Here is a 24,402-nt window from a genome sequence, read left to right on the forward strand (position 1 = left end):
GGCATAGCAACCTATTCGAATTGCAAGTAGAATACTGAGAAGGAACCAATATCACCTCGAAAGCGCTAGCTTCAACAATACCTACAAGGTATATGAAACTCCCAAATCTACTCTTGCAGACTTATCCTTTCATCCAAGAGCTAATGAACCTACACTCACATGCCTTTCTGTCATGTCAGAGAATACCCATACACATCGTTTTTACCACCAAACTGGTTCCCCTCTCCAAGTTCCCCATTTTCTTGCAGCTTTGGAGTTAGTAGTGACTTTCCCTTCTCCTTTTAAGCTCATCTAGTCACCAACTCTTATTAACTCTTCCCTTAGAGAGACGTGTAGATGTATCATTTCCCCACTTTGTCACGACTTTCATCTGGACACTCATTACTCCATGCCTGGACTGCTGCAAGAGTTTCCATCCTGTAGACTATTGCCAAATTAATTTTGATGCAATCTTATGTTCACTGGATCTGAATAGCCTTCTGATCTGGTTTCTAGACTGTTCTTTGGTCTAAGCTCATATCTTTATTTCAGATTAGAGGATGATCTAATTGTCCAAACATTAGTCAGTGTTATACAAAAGAGGCAGCAAAACTAAACATCACTAGTGGCTTTATGAATTGTCTTGGTACGCTCCCAGCATTTTGAGCTCTGTGACTCTTGGATCTGACTACTTTAGTCCTGATCTCGTTTTGGTGCCTGGTCTCCAACTGCTTTTTACATTTTCCCTTTGGTACTGAAATGATTATGTTATATATTATTGCCTAGCAGTTTCAGTTCTTGTTTTTAATGTCTCAAGTTTAGCCACCCACTTAAGACACACGACTTTCAATTCAGAACAACTTCCACCTGGCATCCATGGCGTTCCTTAATTGGAAAGGCAACTTTTACTTTTATCTATGGCAGATTCTCTCTTGACAATTTATTTAAAATTTTTTTTTTAACTTTTCCAGGGCCACCGTGCTGCACAGCTCTGAGCAGAATCATTTACATTGTAATATGTGTTAGTGGTTTCCTATATTAGAACAAACTATGACTTATGTTTTAAGTTCTCTTTTCCTAATCCCCTGAAGCCATTCTTTTTCCACAGTTGTGGCTTCTAGATGCTCACCTATAATCAGGGCCTCACCCCAATTTCTAGAACCAGTTCTGGCCAAAAATGAGAGGTTGAATAGCTCTAGGACTCAGTGCTAATTTACCCTTGTAATTAGTTCAGTGTTACCCTCTGTTCTTCAGTTCTATTAAATGAGCTTCTTTCCAAGACCTGGGTCGTAGTTCTGGTATGTTGTGTCCTATTTTGCCATGGTAATATGCCCAAGAACCTAGTCCTACTTACTACCTGTTAAAATTCCCTCATGCCAATTCCTACTGAAATACTTGCCTACTGTTGTCCATTGCCATGTATTTAGGATACCATCGGTACGCTGGTCCAGACCTATAAGCTGAGTCTGTCAAATCTAGTACCAACTTCATCCCAGCAAAAGGGTCTAGTCACATCTTTTGACTACTTCTCTAGCCTTCCCCATGCTGTTCACCATGCCTAGCAACATCTATCTCAAAATGCAAGAGTATTTAACTCTTTTTAAAACATGATGCCCCAATTAGAAAAGCAGTATTCAGATGTTATCTGATTGTAAATGTTAACTCTCTTATTACAGATACTGTACTTTTATTAAGTGAGTTAAAGTCATCTTTATCAAGCTTTTAAAACATGACTTTCTAAACATCTTTACCATACTGGGAAACTTATCTTCTACCAGTGGACACAAAATATATGCTGGCCCTATAAAATGAACTGTGCTATAACTGAATCATAACAAAGCAAAATTTGGAAAGGAGAAATAGGAAAAAGAATAACATCAAAGATGATCAAAGTGATCTCTAGCAATTATAATCATAAGTTACTACAAGTGAAAGTGAAAATGACAAATTTTAATGGATTACCTGCCCAAGTTATTTATTAAAATGCCAAAAAGCAATTTCTTTACCATAAATATTTTTCCATATTTTATTTTCCTTATACTAGAGAGAAGTCTCAGGTACGTTTATTCATATGGTCAATTCACCACCTCATTAAATTCTGCAAAAAAAAAATTCATAAAGCATATTTGGAATTACAACTGTAAAAAAAAGACAGTGGGGAATCCTCTTGTTCTTGAAAACTTTATTGCAGTTTAAACAAACAAACAAAGTTATTTATGTCACCCAGGGACAGGTGGGAGAGTATGATCACCCTTCGTAGCTCACAGCTGGCAAACTCCAAATGAGAGATGTAATCTAAGTAAAAGATGTTTATTACTCCAGATTATATTCACCTCCCAAAGTGATAATGAAAATAAGTCAAAAAGATTATAAACAGGTTTACATGAAGTCACATCAGAAGAGCTGAGAAAGTGAGGCCTAATGCTTTGGGAAATTCTGGTTCCACTTAATACTCAGAAGGATAAATTCTTAAAAGGTCAAGAGGAGCTGGTTTATACTGTAAGTATTAAAAACAACGATACTCACTTTCGGCAATTTCATGTTATTATTAGGATTCAAGACGTTACGTAAAATCTAGATGTAGGCCCAGTTAGTCACTGGCAAAAATGGAAAACCTACATTTCTTGAGAATAAAGAAAAATAAACAAAAGTGTGACTATTTGCATTTTGTTTTAATTTACAATCATTAAGTTCAATTTTAATGTTCACACACACACAAAACACATGGTAGCATTATTACACACCTGAAAATGATTCTAAATACAAGGTCCCTATTAACGACAGAAATGAAGAAACTGAATTCAAGAAACTGAAACATTTTATTTCTAATCATGTAATAAAGTTTCAGTTATTCCTTTTGAGTCTGCCTTCTGTTAACAATGTGCAGCTTGTCAGATAATTATATCACTGATTTCCAAGCTCTCCTTCCACTGTCTTTTTCTCCTTTAACTGAGATGTGCCTGGAGATAACAAGGTGACTCAGATAGCTGTAACGGCCTTCAACAATTGTTTTACTAATTAGTTGATCTTATTCTAGTGAAGGCTAATGTCAAATTTACCCCATAGTCTTTGATTGCAGAATTACTTATAATAGTAGAATACTGCCTCATATACAGAAATCTTGATCACTAATCGTCTACATACATCGCATAACCAATTATCTTTCTAAACAATTTACAAATGTAAAATATGCAATATTGTTTAAAATAAATATACAATATATAGTTTCTACATTCTCAGACAGGCTTAAAAATGAGGTAATAAAAACTTAACTGATTAAACCTTTTACCATTCTTGGAAATGGCTTAGGGAAATGGTGAAAAAATTTTTTTTCCTTAGGGCTTTTCATGTTTTCTTTGAATGTTTCTGAGTACCCCCTTTTCTATTCTGAAAAATTATGTAAAAAATCCTTAAGTTTTGTTGGATAGTCTGTCATCACTCCAGTTGCTCCCAAATCAAAAGCTCTTTTGTATTCTTGCTCTTCATTTAATACCCAAACATACACCTGAAAATCAGAAACATGAGAAATATGATAAGAAATGTTAAAATAGAAAATTATTTTTATGGTAGTATGTACGTACTCCAATCTCAGCATACTTAGAATTACCCTTTTAACAACCTGCAATTTTAAGAATCATTGAACTCTTTTTTAAAAAAAGTCCACTTTGTTCATTAAATATAGACTGTCCCATTCCTCCGGCTTCAGCCCTTCTCACCTACAGAAATGGACTCGAGCTACTGAAATGCCAGTACTTTCTTGTTAACTGTAAGGACGAGCTTACGGGCTTCATCTGCAAACCAGCAAAGCAGCAGCAGCAGAGTCGGGACCAAATTAAGTCAGTTAAATGTTCCTGCCCCTTAAACTTGTGTTAAACTGGTCAACTACCCTGTTTCTAAAACGCATCATTCCAAACTTACCTGAATGCCTCGGGCAGTGAGGTGGTTGAACAAAGCTTTTCTCATTAGTAAACTAGAAAAGAAAAGCAGAACAGATTTAGGTAATCCTTAGCTCTAAGGAAGGACTCAAATTAGTCCTTAGTTCTAATTTAGTTAATTTGGAGTTCTCGAGTAGTAACAGCTGCTGTGGATGCAGTTCTGTCTTAACTACTGGATCTCCTTTCTACTCCTTGCTGCCCTTAGCGCCCCGGGAGACCCACATTCATTGAAGCAGCTCAGTGGAGAAGAGGCTCCCTCGCTTTCCCTGCTGGTGCCACAGTGAGAGTGAGAAAGAACTGGGAAGTCGGTGTTCCTAACTTCCCAGGTTAAAATAAGGCAGTGAGCTTGGGTCAAGTCCATCATATCATATCACAGTCCACTTATAAAATAAATTAGTCTTTTGTGAGCTTAGAAACCTAATGTCTGTTAATTACACTATCTTATATAGAGGGAAAAAAAGCATTTTTCTTTCTAGTTCCAAATAACTAACTTAAAAGTGAACTTTTAGAATACACATCACTTGAGCAAGAAGGGAACTTACTGTACTGGAAAGTTATACATATTATTTCTATTCTGTTTATGTCTATTAGAATGATTCAATAACAAAAACTAAAAGTCATGCATTTAACACCAATTAGAAATGCATCCTTAAAAACTAGAAATTAAATCAGGAGTAAAGCCAAAAGGAATAAATCCCGTGGCAGAGAAAAGATAAAACTAGTTATCTATGAAAGAGGAGGTAAATAATAAAAGGTTGTATTTTATAACTGTTATTTAAGCATTCAAGGTTCCATTTTAAAGCAAAGTATAGCACAGTAACTTTGTGGGTTTTACCTAAAATTAAACTCAACATGTCTTAGAATTTAAGGCATTTTCTTTAAAGTAGATGCCCACCCCACAGGTAGTGCCTCCTTTCTGCTATTAAGTCTCAGTGCAGATTTTTCTGAGAAATGTGCCATTAGTCAATATATACTCTTACATATATTTGCATTGCTGTGCACACTTCTTTTCACCATGGTTTTGACTGCAGCCTAGTGGAAACATGAGTAAGCACAAGGGAATGGGGACATATTCTGGCTTTGCTACTAACCCCAAGTAAACCGCTTAGCTTTGGGTGGGTGGTGCTCAGTTTCTCCTGAGTTTGATGAGATTCTCTCTCTCGATTCCTCCTAAGGTTTGTGACTAGTAATTAAGCTAGTCCTAAATGATTCCTACACATCCATTTGTATAGTAGGTATTCAACTTGTCCTTGTTGCAAATTACACGTAGAAAGTTTGCTTTAAATTATACGCATAGTACTTAATAGGTAGAGCTAAAACAGTAACTTGTACATGAAGAAACTAAAATTCTTACATATCAGAAAGCCAGATGAGAAACCTTTGACTTCTGGACATGGTGTGCGGTTCTTTTAACCTGAGGCAAAATAAAATTTAAATCATTAGTGTAATAAAATAAAGCAAGTTCAAAAACAAAAACAGTGCCTTGCTTGCACTTCATATATGGTCAAAAAATATTTGGAAAAGGACAAAAACAAATTAAAACAAAGCCCATTTGGATTCTCTAATTTCACTGATTTCAAGCTAACTTTTTAGCCACCACTATTCAAAGGCCAAAATTAAAAAGTTATCTTTCCAGAAAAAAAAAATTATCTTTCCAGAGACCTTGGGTGCCCAGAACTCATGTCTCATCTCATTTTTGGTGAAGCCTCTATCTCTTGCTTTGCCTGTTGTAATTTTGTATATAGCAGATTTAAACATACAACTACACTTTACTATGAATTGAAAGATAGTTGGGGTGAAAATGAGACTAAAATACCTAAAGCCATTTTTTTTCCCTCTTTCCCTTTCAGTATTTGAAAACCAAGACTGTCCTTTTTAGTTATCTTTCCTACTGAAAGAGAGCATACTTGACTTTTAGACCTTTGCTGAGTTCCTTCTTCAATCTCTTTGATGCCTAGAGCAGCAATGTGTCATTGATTTGGGGTTTTTCCCAGAGGAAATCTCTGAGAAGTCAATCTCCCTACTATGACAATTCCTCAGCTTCTTTCTAAGTTTAACAGAACACAATGACTTTCATTCTCCCCAAATCTTCACTCTTATTTCCTTTCTAACTCCTCTCATTTACACGTTTAAGGTAACTCTGAGTCTCCACACTTAAATTCATTTTTTCTCTGAATTCAGTTTTTTATCTGAAGCTCTCTAAATGAACTCCTTTTCCTCCCAACTTTAGCCCAGGTAGAAAGTCCTGATTGGAATTTCAGGAATCTCAGGGATTTAATATCTCAAAATACTAATTACCTCAATAAACACAAGGTATTATGTTGTCTTAAGAAGTATCTATTGTCTTTCATTAAAAAGTTAAAACATACAAACACATAATATTTTATCTGTCTTAATCCACCATCACTTTTTTTATATAAAAAATAAATTCTATGAAGTTTGTCTACATGTCTGTATTTTAATAATATTTGCTTCTAAAAGGAACACATGGAGATGATCTAGTCCATTCCAGGCCAGAGGAAAGCTAAGTACTTTAGGAATAAATGGTTAGGAATTATTCAAATCTAGCAAATGAAAATGATTTATTTGTAGACAAGAAGTGATTTCTGCTGTTTTGTCTGGGAAACAGTTACAAAGACTGCTAATAAATATAATTGCGAATAAGATAAGACAAACATGCTCATCACTAAGAAACTCAGATTGGAAGACAAGCATGAAACAAAGTTGCTGAGTACAAGCATATGGACCAAACTGTTTCTCTTAACAATATTTTCTAATGACTGCTGCACTAATGTTCGGTTTGATTTTTTACAGTTCTGTGGGTATGAAAAAAGTTTTCATGCAGGTGAAATCACACTTAAATGATCTCCCCACAAGCTTTGAATCCCTTTGTTATGACTCAGTTATTATTAGAAATTTACAATTAGAAAGGACATTCGAAGGGTGCAGCTTTGGGAGATGAAGTTCTTTCTCTAATAATAACGATAAAAATAAATAGTACAGAAGGGTATGAAATGAAAAAAAAAGATAATTTAACAATAAAAGCTATCATTTACTGAGTGCTTATTATTTGCCAGGCAATTCTAAGTGTTTTATATGTTTTTATCTTTTTAGCATATTAGTGTTGGAAAAGCAAGGCTCTGCACCCAGTAGAGAAATTACATAAATATGGAAGTATCTTACATAAACTAACTCTATCCTTGAGGGTTTTAGGGGTGGTTGTTCTGGTGGTGGTGGTGGTGGTTTTTCTTCCTGACTGTATTGATACTAGTAGTGAATTTGGAGTTTAATGGAATTTCAGCTGGGTATAGTTGTCAATGAAGTAGAAAGAAGTAAGGGAAGTTGGAGGGAAATTGCTATTAGACGTTAGAGTGATAGAATTATTAAGTTTCAATAATTAAGCTCAGTTCTCTTCACCTGACTTCTGAGCACATGGGCATCAAAGTCATTGTGACCTGAAACTGGTCCAGATTAAATACTTATAATCTTTTATTATTCATTTTAAAGAATGTATCTTAATTTTATTAAAAGCATTGTTAATATAGGTTAGCTAATCAAATATGGAAACAACTACAATAATCTATTCTTCATCACTGATATTGAAATTAATGAGCCTTCATCTTAGTTCTCCTGTAATTGATAATCGATGAAAACAGGGTAACTACTTACTTTAAAATGATAGAAGGCATTGGGATTTCAAAAAACTGTTCTCGAATGGGCACAAAGGGCAAGAGGCCAGTGAAGAACAGACCAAGAATGAGCAGAACACGTTGTAAACTGAAGAGTATAGGAATATCTGAGTTCTAAAAGACAGAAACAATATTATATGTTACTTTATAACTATTCAGATAAAGAGGATTATTTCACAAACTTCAAAATTTCCCAAGACTGTATCTTGACATCTGTTAAAAGCACTTCCTGAATTATCAACATCCATTTCCACACACACTACACTTAGAAATGACTAGCCCTTGACCAGTGGGTCAGGGTCTATCTTGGAGCCCTATAGTGTTAACTGATGACACCCAAGTTTCTTTATGCCCTAATCTGTGCTTCTGCAACACCTCTTTAGTCTGCAGGTGCTAGTCCTTATCATCCAAGATTAAATACACCAAATTTAATGGAACAAGATAAAGAAACTAAGATGTGAAATATTCGATAACATTATATATATCCAGTAACTATGAAGAGTTACATGTTTTTAAATAGAATATGATATAGACATTAATATCTATAGATACATATTAAAACTGTCACAAATATGTCATCTTTCCACTACACATACATATTTTCAAATATAAATAGGATTTTGTAAACTAGCCCAAGAATCTAACCACCATTTTAAGTTTCTATTAAAAAATGTGTTCAGGGGAAAGAGGATAGTGCAGTGGTACAGCACGTGCTTAGCATGCACAAGGTCCTAGGTTCAATCCCCAGTATCTCCATTAAAAATAACTAAATCTAATTGCCTCCCCTCTCCAAAAAAAAAAAAAAAAATATATATATATATATATATATATATATATATATATATATATATATATATATATATATATATATATATACACATATATATATAAAGTAAATATCTTCATCAAGGTCCCCAAACCCTTAGAATGTAAACTTCATACGTATATGAACTCTTTTCATCTTGCAAAACTGAAACTCTATACCCATTAAACAGCTCTCCATACTTCCCACCCCTAGCTCCTCCTATATTTGTCTTTAAAACAAATAAAAATTGTGATAAATTTGAATTTTTCTGTGCAACAGTAATACATTGAAAAATTATGCAAAAACATGATTTATTTAAATATTAGCTCTGAATCATTCCTGTATTTAAAGTAAATTTGAGGATTTCTTTTGCTCCTGTGTTCACATGCTGCTTTGTAATATTTTCAGCTTACAGATGTTTTAGCTGCAACACAACACACAAGTCCCTGAAAAAACTTCGATTTCTGCAAATTCATACACTAACAGAGCCCATGCGAGGAAAGAGGCCTAGGGGTTGACTTCAAAGTTTATGCAACTTTGGAATCAGAGAACTAAAAATAGTAACTGGTACTTCTGGAGAGCCATGCAAGGCTGCTTGCTGGTGGGAGAGGGCTGGGAGCAGTATGCTGGTGTACCACTGGCATAACAACTGGCAGCCCCCGTATCTTTTATTTTCTAAATTTATTTATTTATTTATGCATTTATTTTCTAATATCATATTTTTAAATTGAAATATAAGTTCATGTAAAATATTATATGTTACAGGTATACAATGTAATAATTCACAATTTTTAAAGGTTATACTCCACTTATAGTTATTATAAGATATTGGCTATATTTCCCATGTTGAACATTACATCCCTGTAGCTTATTTTATACTTGATAGCTTGTACCTCTTAACCCTCCACCTCCATCTTGCCCCTCCCCCTTCCCTCTCCCCACTGGTAACCACTAAGTTCCTTCTCTGTATCTGTGAGTCTGTTTCTTTTCTGTTATATTCACTAGTTTGTTGTATTTTTTTAGATCCCACATATAAGTGATACCTTATAGTATCTGTCTTTCTCTGTCTGACTTATTTCACTTAGCACAATGCCCTCCAAGTCCATCCATGCTGTACACCAGAAACTAATACAACATTTTAAATAAACTGAACTTCAATTAAAAAGGAAACAACCAACCAACCCATTTAAAATATGGGCAGAAGAATTGAATAGACGCTTTTCCAAAAGAGGAAATGCAGATGGCAAGAGGAATGTGAAAAGTTGCTCAGTATCACTAATATCAGGGAAATGCAAATCAAAATCACAATGAGACATCATCTCACACCTGTTAGAATGGCCATCATCAAAAAGAACACAAATAAATGTTGGCAAGGATGTGGAGAAAAGGGAACCCTGTACACTGCTGATGGGAATGCAAATTGGTGCAGCCACTATGGAAAATAATACCCTCATATCTTTTAAATTAGAACATCCAGGATGGGACCCAGGCACTAGTATTCTTTGAAATTATTCAGGTAATTCCAACATGCAGTCAAGGTTAAGAACCACTGCATTAAGTATGAGTGAATAAAAAGTCACTAAATGTGAGTAAGTGCCACATGTTTTCCCATCACTTCTGTGTCCCCTGCATTCCTTTATTTTTATATTTTAAGTCTCTAGCATCTGGGAATTAAAGGGCTAATGTGAAGCTATTATAAATCATACTTTGAGAATTGTAAAAGCTGTATGACAATTACACAGCATGTTCTTAATATGAGTGACAATTATTATTGAGACATTCTTAGTATGGTGTTTGAAAATTACTGCTGAAAATCTTGGAGTTTTTAAATTCTAAAATGATAGAAAGCCAGAGGCTTCTAGAAAGATATGTGAATCAAGGGGAAACTTCTGTGATTCTGGGCCAAAAGTGAACTTTTTATTTTGAAATAATTATAGATTCACAGGAGGTTGTAAAAATAGAGTCCTGTATACCCTTAACCAGCTGCCCCAAATGGTGACATGTGATGGAACCAGATATATCAAACCAGAAATTGACACTGTATTACTGTTAATTAGACTGTAGACCTTACTCAGTTTTCACCATTTTTAAAACCTGCATCTATTTGTGCATGTGTAGAGTTCAATGCAATTCTAACCCATGTATAGATCTGTGTAAACACCACCACAGTCAGGATACAGAACTGTCCATCACCAAACCAAAACTCCCTCCTGCTATCTCTTTTGTATTTGCATCCACTCTCTATCCCACACCCAGTCCCTGTCACCTGGAAGCCAGTAATCTGCTCTTCATGTCTATAGTTATGAGGATGTTATATACATGGAATTATATAGCCATTTGAGGTTAATTCTTTTCACTAAGCAAAACGTCTTCAAGGACCATCAGGCTGTTGCAGTTATCAACAGTTCATTCCCTTTTATGGCGGAACAGTATTGCATCGTATGGATGTATCAGTTTGTTCAGCAATGTACCACTGGAGGGCATCTGGGTCACTTCCAGTATTTTGGTATTATGAATAAAGCTGCTATAAACATTCACGTACAGGTTTTTCTGTACATAGTTTTCATTTTTCTGAAATAAACGCCCAAGAGGAAGACCACTGGTTAACATGGTAAGTGTATGTTCAGTTTTCGTAGGGAACTATCCAACTAATTGAGAGAGTGGCTGCACTATTCTCCATTCCCACCAGCAATGTGGGAGAGATCCAGTTCCTCTTCATCTTCCGTAGTATTTGCTATTATCATTATTTTTTAATTTGGGGAAAAAAAACTGAATGATGTAAAAAGATCAGCAGGTTGTGAAGCTTCCAGTATATGACCTCCCTTTTAATGACATGTGAAAATAGTATCAATTAGTTATGGAAGTCTTAAATTCTTGGGGTTCTGAAGCCACTCAGTCCATTGGTTATTCTGCTCTCTCCTTTTGTACACAGATACCTCGGGATCTCACAGAGCTTGTTGCACATAAATAAAACTTACTTGCCTTAATAAGGACCTCATTATTTTTTTTTAAAATGTATTTATTTTTCTTAGGGGAGGGAGGTAATTAGGTTTATCTCTTTACTTAGTTTTAGAGGAGGTACTGGGGATTGAACCTAGGACCTTGTGCACACTAAGCATGCACTCTACCACTTGAGCTATACCCTCCCCCAGGACCTCATCACTTTTAATTGTACTTTTAATTGTAACGGTGCTGATCTTGGATCTGTTTTAGCCTTCTTTTCTAGGAAGGAAGCCCTTCCCAAAAGAATTACTTATATTTTAGAGTTGCTACTTGAGTCACGATATTCCTTCTGCGCTATCACTTGTATTCTGAAAGAGTCTTCATTGTTTAAAATTTTTTAAAACTCTGAATTTCAAATACTCTTAGCTGACTACATAGTTAAGTCTGTTTATAGAGGTTTAGCATACCATTTTAGAATATATCAAATTAATTTTTTATAGATACATTTTCTTCAAACAGAAAAATTTCAGTGAGTGGATGGCCTTACTTTTATATACTACCTCATAATCACGATCCTACTTAATTTGATTAATTCTGTTTGGGAGGTAGGGTAAAGAAAAACTTGAGCTGTAGAGCCGAAGGACTAAATACTTTCCTTAATTCGAAATTACACACAAAAATTTTTGATTACCCAACATAAAACAGACATTAAAAGAAAGAAATCATACTTTCTTTTACAATATACATAATAAAATGTAATAAAATGTTGGTAAATATTATCATGTGGAGATAATAATTCTGTGAGCCAGTCAAATTATATTGAACTTAAATTGCAAGGTCGGTTATCTGTATTGAATCCATTATCTATATATTTATTATCTCTAGTAGTAAACTTGTAGTTAGTTGCTTCCGTCCAGTACCATCTGACTTTGTATCAAGGCTATGAAATAAGATAATTTTTAAAAATTACTACTGTAATTACTTAACATTTATAGGTCTACAACAACAACAAAGATAGATCGTTCTGTATCATTTTTGAAGCTTACCTCTTTGTAGCACTTTTCTACAATTTCATAACTGGCATTACCCCACACTGTTATATGTTCCCGTCTGTATTCCTTCACCAACTCTGAAACCTACATGTGAAAATTCAAAATTTTATGCATGTGCCTATTTGTAAATCCATCTACATGACTTCACTTAAAAAATGGATTACAGTTGACTATCTGCCAGTGCATAGTATAAAATTTTGGAAGGACTGATATATTAATTCAGATTGTTTTTTAAAAATATAAGAGGAAATTACTTTTTTACCATTATATGGCTTATCTAGTAGAACACAACTCTTTAGTAATTTAACATACACAAAGTACAAATGAAACAAGTTAAACTAGAACAAGTTAATCATATAAATGCCAGAACAGTTGGCTCATATGAGCTCACTTTTATCCATGACTGAGACATGAGAAGTCACTCTGAAAATAGGCTTTCTGACAGTGATCTCTGCTACCAGGGCGGCATTTAAAACAATACTGATCCCCAGAGTATCACATTTCCTTGAACATTATCAATCTATGCAGACACCTACTCTAGCCTTATTTAGTTTGTGAAATCGGATGCAGCACACTTAGAGTAGGTAATGCCTTAGGTACCTTCTTAATCAGCAAATTGTTGTTGACTTTGATATCGATGTTAATAGGAGTGTTAGGAAAGGCCTCAAAAACTTCCTTCAGTAATGGAATTCGGTTATCTTTTCCTTCACACTGGCATGCTGAGAAAGCAAGATTTTTAAATGTATTTTTAAAAGGTAGAACTCTTACTTTTTTGATGATTAGAAGAGTTACAGTATGTAGTCATAATAAGACATTTACAAAATGATGAAAAGTATAAAGAAGAAAAGAAAAATCATCTAAAATCCAACAACCTAGATATAACCATTGTGACCATTTGGTGTATTTCCTCTATTCTTTTTTTCCTATGCATAATTTAATACAGTTATAATATAGTGTACCTTCAGATTTTAAACTGATCTTTTTACATAAGTAAAAATAAATATTGAATGTTAATATGTTAGATTTATAACTATGATTAATATTTTTTTCCATTAAATGTTTTGAGATAACTGTAGATTCACATGCAGTTATAAGAAATAATACAGAGATCCGTGCAGCTTTTACCCAGATTCCCCAACGGTAACCTCTTGCAAAACTGTAGTATAGTATCCTAACCATGATATTGACCTTGAGATGATCTACTGATCTTTTCTACAATTATTATTTTAAAAGGCTTTAAAATATTCCACTGAGTAGCTATACAACAATTTATTCTAATTTAACCTTTCCCCTTGAAGGGTAGCACTGTTTGCCACTCTAAAATATGCTATTTTGGTATAAGGATTATTTTGAAGTGAAGATAATTAAGAAGAAGCACATACAAGAAAAGCTCTTTGCCCTTCCCCCAGTTGCCTAAGAATGAGACTTAAACTGTACAAAAATTAATTGCCAACAACCCTAGAACTTTATCAGCACCAAAGGACTCTACATAACAAACTACAGACTAGCCTTTATCCTCCATTACTCCCCCATATATTTACCTTCCCACAATTTGCCAACCTAGACACCCCAAGTCTCTTTCTTTTGTCTTGTCACTGCTCTGAAAATTTTTTGGTTTTTGTTAAGATGCTACATAAACTCAAGGCCTAGCCATGCTTTTGTGTTATTCATCCCTGAGTTTCTCCCATGAGACATACATATTAATAAACTCCTGTTTTTCTCCTGTTAATCTCTCTTTTGTTATAGAGTCCAGCTGAGATCCTAAAAGGGTAGAAGAAAAAAAATTTGTTCCTCCCCTAGCTCCTACTAGTAGGCACTAAGATTGTTTCTAAAGTTTTGCTATGATAGTATCATTGAATTTTTCAAAGACTGAGAAAAATACATTCAGGCAAGGGAAATATATGTTAATTCAGTAATGTATTGAAGAATTAAATCAGTGCCGTTATTCAAAGAAAATTGAGTCATGAAAAAATTAGAAGAGGATTCTAAATATTCTTTTTATTTCCTGAGGGTTATTTTCTTTATTCTTCCCTTGGTTCTTTTTGCCTCTAATCATTTATATGATACACTATATATACACCATATAACTATTATAAAATGTCCCCTTCCACCTGAAACTTCACTTCCACTAATCTGTGAATAACAAAATGGCAAAAGATCCTTTATTTCATCCTTATTGTACGGCAAATCAAAACAAAGGAGCATATTAAAAAAGTAAATTATATCCATGCCAAAAAATGTCTTATAATAAAGGCTCATGTGAAAAGCAGCATGTGAATGGGGAAAGAAAAAAAGGAAAAATCTGTTACTGTTTTGTGTATTCTGTATTCTATTCTTATTGCCTTTTTACTAGTCCTTGAAATTCAGATGGGGCTCTGGATCATTCTGACGGAACCCTCAATCATTGGCTTTGACTCCCTGGCCACAGAGAAAGCACATGACCTTTTAAACATAACAATATGGACAACAGGAGAGGCTTCCCCAAATCCTCAGCTGAATGGATCATGTACCTTTGATGTTATCAGAGGTCCACCTTTATGTGAAGAAAGTGTGCCTAGGAACAAAGCTAACATAGATGAAAGCAAAACCAGAAAACGGAGCTAAGAGAGAGAGCAATTATTGCTTGAGCAACTGGAGTAAGTTATGTCTGAAGGCATATAACCTCCAGGCTTTTTAGTTATGAGAATACATTCTTTTTAATAAACTTTCTTGAACTATCTTGAGATGGATTTCTAGTACTTATAACTGAAAGAGTCTAGATTTATCAAAGACTACAGAATTGAACTATAAAATTAATTATATTAATATATAAAAAGTTAGCTATTATTTTTACCTGCTCAGCATCCTTCTTTCCCTTGGAAAACTGCATCTCCTTCATTCCACATTGTTCTGGTTGGGCTGTCAAAAACAGGACCCACTCCTCACTTACTCTTATGAATAGGGATATGACCTCAGTCTGGCCAATCAAATAGTCTGTCTCTGTCCACAGTGAGTATTTCAAGATGGACACATGACCCAAACTGTGCCAATCATCATCTTTCTCTGGAACTTTTCCTTTCCCTGGGTGTCAGCACAAGCAGGATGTGAATTTATAGTTGTCAGTGATCATGTTCCTGTCACATGGACAAACTCTATCTACAGTAAAAGAGAATAAGACCCCAGAGAAGCAGAACTATGCATGGAATAAAGCAAAGAGTCCTTTTATTGTACACATGGATCCAATAATGTTTGATATTAGATCCACCATATCCTAGAGAGTTAATGATAAAATAAATGTCTTTTTTTTCCCCTTAAGCTAATGTAAACTGGTTTCTGTTAGTTATAACCTAAAAAGTTTGAACATGATGTTCTAGTTCTGTACAGTCCAATATGGTAGCCACTGGCTGCAAAGGGCTATTTAAATTAAAATGAAATAAAATTAAAAATTCAGATAAATAACAAGGTCCTAATGTATTGCACAGGAAACAACATTCAATATCTTGTAATAACCTATTATGAAAAAGAATATATATATATATGACTGAATCACTATGCTGTATACCAGAAACTAACACAATGTTGTAAATCAACTACAATTAAAAAAAAGAAAATTCTATGGGGGAGGGTATAGCTCAAGTGGTAGAGTGCATGCAGAGCATGCACAAGGTCCTGGGTTCAATTCCAGTACCTCCTCTACACTTAAATAAATAAATAAATATACCTAACCACTGCCCCCCCCCCCCAATAAAACAAAAACAAATCCTAGATAATAAATTCAGTTACTCAGGTGCACTAGCCACATTTCAAGAGCTCAATTGTCACATGTGGCTATTGGCTGTTGTATCAGACAGTGCAAACTAGAATATTTCTATCATTACAAAAAGCTCTATTCAGACAATGGTATTGTAGTCAAATAAAAATTGTTAGGTTATTAAGTGTGGAAAAATTAATTTTTCAGTCAAAAGAATTAACCCTGGGCAGTACCTATTCACACCCAAGTCAGATGTAGGCAAGGATCAATTTGGAAAAAGGTCAAACAGACAAAAGTAACTTTGGAACAGCAAAATGGCACATCACAAAATAAGAATAAGATTGCATCAAACAGTAGGGGAATCAAGGAAATAAAAGTGCTAAGGAAGAAGAAAATGTGTGTTAAGGGGATGTGAATATATTTAAATTAGAGGACTCAGCCAGCATAGAATGTAGAAAAAGAGTTGAAGAAAGAAGTTTGTCCCCAGTATTGTTTCAGGCAGAGAATAACCAGCTGGGAGACTCTACCAAAAGGGAAAGAGGATGATAATAGTAAACAAGAATGCCAGGCATGGAGCATGCCATACGATGTGTTGGATGATGGAACAAGTGAAGTGGCTCTAGAGCAGGCTGGGACTTGAAAACTGATCATTGCAGTCAACTCTAGATCGTCTAAATTATGTATTTTCCATGAAAAAAAAAAAGCTGCTTTCAAGTAAGCAGGATAGTTACTAACAAACACTTCGGTTAACACATTTTTATGTTCCTTCTTTACATTTACTTTTTAACATAGCCCGTGGCACATCAGAGCACCTTTTAAAAGGAAACAGTTCCTCTCCAGTAAAGTTCTGAACCACAAAGAAAGAGGCCTGAAATTTGTATTCCTCTGACAGCTGATAGTCTTCCTCTTTCTTTCTCCAGTATTTAAATAAAAGAAAGCAAGAGTTCTGAGCAGGGGAATAGGGTAGAAAAAAAACTGAACAACTTTCTGCATAATCTGAGTCAAGTTTTTACAGTGTTATATATATTTAGTCTGTTTCAAATGCAGCAAGCTTCATATTTGAGGCATAGTCTTTAAGTTAATCATGCTCTGTGTTGAATACAAATCAATGAAAAGTTAATTATTGTTAGTTACTAAACTTGAGAGTACATTGCGCTGCTACTGCTATGGGATTTGAAGAGATTCTTCAGATGGAGAAGCAGTATGGAGTGGCTGAGTACTGGCCTGGTAAGGAGAAGGTCTAGTTCCAAATCCCAGCTCTGTTTACTTGTTGTATGACCTTAAGTTAATTTGCACCTTTAAGATTCAGTTTCCCTTCTATTACAGGAGGAGACAGGATTAGATGGTCTCAACCATTTCTTCACATTCAAAAGTTTCATGACTTTATGAGGGAAGCATAAAACCAGGAAAAAAATTAAAATATATTTTTTCTCAAAGTATCTTTTAATCTTTGTGAGGCTTTGGCTTTGCTCTACTAAGGGAAAAACAGGGAAAACTTCACTTATGATATTTTCTTAACCTTCACAAGTCCATAGTTGGCACCAATATTGAATAGCTTTGCAAATATAATCCTACTAATTATAAGAATGAAAACAGTGTTTCCTAAATCAGCAAAAGCTTAATGATACTTACTTGGAAGGCAAAGTCAAACAAACATCAGATAGAAACATCCCACAGAGATAGCTAATTCACAGTTTTCTAATTTTTATTTGGCTGTCTAAAATTTCCCCATCAAGGAGAAGTTATACTGGCCAATTTTAAATTTAGTTCACAGAGCAGTTAAAGTTCTTTTTGAAAGTTAGTACAATACAATAGATCCTTGACATTTAACCAATGCTTCAACTATACAAGTCATACCAAAGACCATAACACGAGTATCTTACAGTTTTACTGAGTTACATTTTTTTTTTTAATTGAAGTACAGTCAGTTACAATGTGTCAATATCTGGTGTATAGCACAAAGTCCCGGTCATGCATATACACTGAGTTACATCTGAATCATTCAATACATGAAGCTGAGCTGTGATGGTGAGGGAGCTCAGCACCTGTATCTTGAGGTGGTGTATTTCGTATCCTAACATGCTCCATTCTAACATAACTAACACACTCGGTCAATGGACATGTTTCTTTGTGAGAAACGTTTCCTCAAAAGAAAAAAAAAACTTCTATGCAGGTGATTAAAAAAATGAAGATGATTAAGAAATGGATAGTTTATTTGAATAATAGAATTCTCTCTAATAATTAAAAATATGGAGGAGCTAAGTGACACTGAATTTAAAAATTATAGAATCAGTAAGGATCTGAAAGGTGTCCCTTTAATTTCTTTCCATTTATTCTTTTTATTTACGATGAATGATCTACCAAAAGTTGTAGTAATATTCTAGAACTTGAAGCTTTAGAAGTGCAAAGTATCTCTAATAATATCTGGGTTTCTTATAATTAATATTCAGGCTTAAATTAACTGTATGTTAATTTACATAGAATAAGCCAGTTAATTCTTTGGGCCTCACCATCTCAGAGTCAGTCGACCATCAAGATTTCAGATTTGATATATATAACTGAATCACTTTGCTGTACACCAGACACTAACACAACATACTGTAAATCAACTATATTTCAATAGAAGAAAGAAAGAAAGAAAGAGAGAATGAAAGAAAAAAAGAGAGAAAGAAAGAAAAATTTCAGATTTGTAGGCCTGAGAAAAGCCTTTGAGGGCAATACTTTTAGCTGGAACTTATTATCACAAGAGAATATGCATGTATATAATTCTCAACATAAATGAATATACTTTAATGTAAATGTTTAAGCTGCAGACATAAATGATTACCTTTTTGAAATGAGACATCCAGTTTGCCAAGGTAAGGTGGGAGTTCCTTTAAAAGATATGGTTGAAAAAAGTTAGCTCTCAAAAAAAAAAAAAAGTATATTTTAGTGTCCTACATTAAGATCTGCTTCTTCGAAAAATAAAAGAATGAAATGCTATAAATGCTTACATAGGGCACTCTAGCAGAACATCTCCAATTCCAAATTAGCCATATAATTACTTACTTTCATGACCTACAAGAAAACAAATCTGTGCTATTTAATATGAACCATTTGTCAATAATAAATACACAAAGATTTCAGTAGACAAATGTCAAGAATACACAGTTCAAAGGAAAAAAAATGAAAAAAAAGACTAACAATCATAAAGAAAAATCTTTAAATTCACTAATAAGCAAATGCTGATTAAAATTTAATGCAGCAAATTACGAACTCTTAGGTATAATTATAATGACCAATACAAGTATGGCAAAATGGGAATTCTTCTAGTATTAGATATTAGAAGTCTTTTAAATACTTTGAAAAAGCAAGCTGGGCCCTTTTTCGCCCTCTCCCCTTTGGAGACGGCCCGCACTCTGTCTATGGAGTGTGTACCTACTCTTACTTTAAATTGAGCACCCAATTCCCACACCTCTTTCCTTGCCTTTCTCTTGCCTTACACTCTATAGAGTAAGTATCTCTCTAAATAAATCTACCTTTACAAAAAAAAAAAAAAAAAAAGCAAGCTAGTGATAGCAGCTTTCGATATATATTAGGAAAGTATAATATTCCTAACTGCAGATGTTCAGGATGGTGTGGACGCCCGCTCTGCTCCCTAGGCACACTCACAAGTGGGGCCAAGTCAGAAGATACACACAACACTTAAGCACCACTAATCCTAGCTGGTGTCTTTCTCTCTGGGGAAATGGGAGCACTCCAGAGACTGCCTCAACTTCATACCATTCCCATGGGACCGACTTACATTCTGACCCACGTCACAGTGATGCCCAGTGAGCTGTCCCTAATCTTTCATCAGCTGAGAGTCTAGTCATTTATTGTGCATCAATGGCATACTAGGTACTTCGGAGGTGCCAAGAAATTAGGATGATATAATCTACAAACTCTCCACTACAAGGCAGGAGATATCAAAAAAAAAAAAGGAAAGAAAAGAAAAGAAAAGAAAGAAACTATAATATTCCTAATCATTTGTCCAATAATTTCCCTGTTGGCAGTTAATTTAGGGAAATAATTTTAAATATATAGAAAATTTTATCTTTACAAAGCTTTATCTTTATGCCTATAGATGTTCAGTGCAGTGTTACATGTAACTGTGAAAACTTAGAACTAATTCAAATACCCAACAATAGAGAAATGGTTAAAAATAACTATATATCCACTCAGTGGAATAACTGAAGTCATTTGAAATGTTTATGAAAAATCAGCATAGACTCTGAAAAGGCTAAATACTGTATGATTCCAATTATACGACATTTTGGAAAAGGTAAAACTATGGTGAAAGTAAAAAGACTAGTGATTGTCAGGAGTTGGGGGGGCAGGAAGGATGAAGAGGCAGAGCACAGAGGATTTTTAGGGCAGTGAAACTATGCTGTAGGACCTATTATTAGTGGATACATCTCATTATCATGTATGTCATGTCAAAACGCATAGAATGTACAACACTGAGAATAAATCCTGATGTGAGCTATGACCTTTGGGTGATGAGGCTGTATCAGTGTAAGTGCATCAGCTGTAACAAATGTACCACTCTGGTGCAGGATGTTGATAGTGGGGTGAGCCTGTACCTATGTAGGGTCAGAAAGTATGTGGGAAATCCCTACACTTTCTGATCAATTTTGATGTGAACCTGTAACTGCTCTAAAAAGCAAGTCTATTTAAAAAAGAAAAGGAAAAAATATGCACCATTCCATAATGTTAAAGTGCTTAAAAACGCAATATAAACAATATACAGTAAGAATACAATTATGTAAAAAAAAAAAATTCAGAGTATACTTATAGATAGTATCCTGTTAACATAAGTTTTCTTTAGGTTATAGAATCAGGTATTATTTTTCCTTCCATTTATCAGTATTTACTATAATGAGCATGTAAACTACTAAAATCAGATTTTTAAAGGGTCCTTACCTATACTTGAAGACTAAAACTAATTCACATATCCATTCTAAATCGAATAAATTATAGAACACTTCAAAGAAGTTGAACTTCAGGAGTTTTAACTCTGAGGACTTTGGTAATTTTGTTTAAATATTTATCAAAATAAGTCACCACAAATGTATGTAATGAATACAAATCATCACTGGAAGTCAGAAGAGTTTTTAAAATTTCCTTTGACAGTCATTATTTAATCATTATCATTTATTTTTTGTTATTTCTTGAAGTACTACCTGATATTCACTGTTTTAAAAAATCTTACTGGCCCTAATGTCTACCGGTTGTTAGTCTGTCATGTATTTTCACTTACACAGTACTTGAGATCAGAGATGTTTACATTGACCCCAGTTGATCTCTTTAGGTTCTCGTCGTGTGACACCACAACTTGCTCATCTTTCGTAATATGGCAGTCCAATTCCAGCATATCAGTTCCAATTGTAACTGCACTGAAGAAATACAAACCATAATGACATTCTGAAACTGAAGCAAACATTTAGGTTACATAGATATAGATGAAAAAGTTCAGAGTTACAAATCAAAATAGTTTGAAAACTCCATAATACTAAAATTTCTCCTCAACACTGTTACTTATTATGAATAATTGATAAGAAAATATTCTAAGTGAACTTAGAATAAGAGATTCATGTTAGCTCCTTTTCATGACTAGCAATTGTTAATTCTGGCAACCCCATATAAATGAAAGAACACTGGACCAGAAGTTGGGATTTGGGCACCAGTTCCTGCTTCGCCACGAACCTGTCATGTAACTTTCTGTGAGTAAATGCCCTTCTCCGGGCCTACATTTCCACATCTATAAAATAAAAAAGATTAAACAAGAAAAGGATGCCCACTTTTGCCACTTAAATTCAGCATAGGATTAGAAGTTCTAGCAAGGCAAGTAAGCAAGAAAAAAAAAAAAAATCCAGACTGGAAAAGAAGTAAAAGTATCTCTGTTCACAGATAACATGATCTTATGTATAGAAATCATAAAAAAGATTCCACAAACACTAAAACTGTCAAAAGTAGTAAACTCAGTGAAATCGTATAATACAAAATAAACACACAAAAATCAGTTTTATTTTGATCTACTAAGAATGAAAATCTAAAAAGAAAATCATAAAACAATTCCATTTACTGTAGCATCAAAAATAATAAAAACTAAGGAATTAACTTAACCAAAGAGGTGAAAGACCTGTACAATGAAAACTATAAAATGCTGAAAGAAATTAAAGAAGATATGAATGGAAAGACATTCCATGTTTATGAACTGGAACACTTAATATTGAGAAGATGTAAATACTACATTGATCTACAGAGTCAATGCAACTCCTATCAAAATTCTAATGATGTTTTTTACAGAAATAGAAAATCCATCCTAAAATTCATATGGAATCTCAAGGAACCTCAAATAGTCAAAATAGTCTTGAAAAAGAAGAACATAGTTGGACGACTCACACTTTACAATTTCAAAACCACTACAGGGGGTAGGGTATAGCTCAGTGGTAGAGTGCTTGCCTAGCAGGCATGAGGTCCTGGGTTCAGTCCCCAGTACTGCCATTAAAATAAATTAAAAAATAAACCTAATTACCTCCCCCCACCCCCAAAACAACAACAACAACAAAAACTTACTACAATGCTTCAGTAATCAAAACAATGTGATACTGGCATAAAGACAGACATATGGACAAATAGAAGAAAAAGTCCAGAAATAAACCTTTGCATAGATGGCCAAGTGGTTTTTGACAAGGATGCAAAGACTATTCAATAGGGAAAGGGCAGTCTTTTCAACAAATGGTGCTGGGAAAACTGGATATTCACATGTGAAATAATGAATTTGGATTCTTACTTAACATCATATCCAAAAATAAACTCAAAAGTGGATCAAAGACCTAACACAAAAAACTCTTAGATGAAAACATACAGAAAAGGCTTCATCACATTGGATTTGGCAATGATTTCTTGGATATGACACCAAAAGCACAAGCAACAAAATTAAAAATAGATATAATAAATTGGACTTCATCAAAATTAAAAAACTTTTGTGCATCAAAGGACATTATCAACAGAGTAGAAGGCAATCCACAGAATGGAAAAATATATTTGCAAATCACCTGATAAAGAATTAATATCCACAATATATTGGATAAGAACTCCCAAAACTCAATAAGAAACAATCAGATTCAAAAATGTATAGACATTTTGACAGAAAAATGTGCCAAGAGGCACATAAAAAGATGCTCAACATCACTAGTCATTAGGAAAATGTAATAAAACCTACAATAAGATACTTTACTCCCATTAAGATGGCTATTATCAAAAAAAGAAGAAAAAGAAAAGAAGGAAGGAAGCAAGCAAGCAAAATTAGAAAAAGACATGTATTACTGGCCAGGATGTGAGGAAACTGAAGCCCTCGTACATTGCTGGTGGAAATGTAAAACAGTGCTGCCACGATGGAAAACAGTGATGATAACTCTAGTTCTCCACACCTCCTCCCCACCTTGCACCTTACACTCCAAGCAGCCCCATGATCTCTTAATACCTCCTCTGCCTGAAATGTCTTTCACAGAAAAACAATACAGAATAAAATAACAGACAAAAACTTGAACAGGCACTTCACAAATGAGAATTTCCAAGTGGCCAATGAGCGCAGGAAGAGTTGTTCAACAACAAAATTCAACAGGAAAATGTAAATTAAACCCACGATGAGACAGCACTGCATACCCATCAGAATGGCTAAAATTAAAAGGACTGATAATAAAGTAGCAAGACAGTAGAGCAACTGGAACTCTCCTACACTGCTGGTGAGAACGTAAATGGCACAATCTTTTGGAAAGTATAAATATGCACCCACCCTATGACCTAGCAATTTCACTTCAGCTAAGTATATATCTGGGAGAGATAAATGCATTTGACCACATAAAAAACATGTACAAGATTATTTCACGCATCATGGACGAATCTTACAGATATAAATTAAAAGAAAGTTCTTTCACATCTCCACAACTAGATCCTAAATTCCTGGTGAGGAAGGGCCTGTGGCTATTCCCTATACTCTAATGTTCATGATGTTGGCCATATTGCAGGTATTCAACTCATTTTGAAATGAATGGAATGAAGCCATACTTTGGTTACCAACGTCTATGAACATGTTAAATTTTAATTAATTATCATCTAGCTAGCACTTGAATGTTCATCAGTGATAATCCATAGCCATAGTAAGTATTATACTTCAAAGAATAAAACATTCACATGGAATGGCACTGTTTGAGCATATCTAAATGAAAAAAAAGTAGGGATT

At 34.3% G+C, this 24,402-nt stretch overlaps 1 protein-coding gene across 1 annotated transcript in view; it reads right to left on the reverse strand.

Moving 5' to 3' along the window:
- Positions 1-2,146: 2,146 nt before the first annotated feature.
- GDPD1 (glycerophosphodiester phosphodiesterase domain containing 1) overlaps positions 2,147-24,402 on the reverse strand; it is a 41,294-nt gene continuing 19,038 nt past the window's right edge. The window contains exons 3-10 of the mRNA XM_006181429.3: positions 21,415-21,550; positions 18,961-19,006; positions 13,004-13,122; positions 12,398-12,487; positions 7,584-7,717; positions 5,269-5,328; positions 3,898-3,949; positions 2,147-3,484 (exon numbers count right to left, since the gene is read on the reverse strand). Of these exons, the coding sequence (XP_006181491.2) occupies positions 3,362-3,484; positions 3,898-3,949; positions 5,269-5,328; positions 7,584-7,717; positions 12,398-12,487; positions 13,004-13,122; positions 18,961-19,006; positions 21,415-21,550 (760 nt within the window). The 3' untranslated portion in view covers positions 2,147-3,361. The remainder of the gene's footprint in view (positions 3,485-3,897; positions 3,950-5,268; positions 5,329-7,583; positions 7,718-12,397; positions 12,488-13,003; positions 13,123-18,960; positions 19,007-21,414; positions 21,551-24,402) is intronic.

The sequence above is a fragment of the Camelus ferus genome, chromosome 16 (assembly GCF_009834535.1).
Source record: "Camelus ferus isolate YT-003-E chromosome 16, BCGSAC_Cfer_1.0, whole genome shotgun sequence".
Taxonomy (NCBI): domain Eukaryota; kingdom Metazoa; phylum Chordata; class Mammalia; order Artiodactyla; family Camelidae; genus Camelus; species Camelus ferus.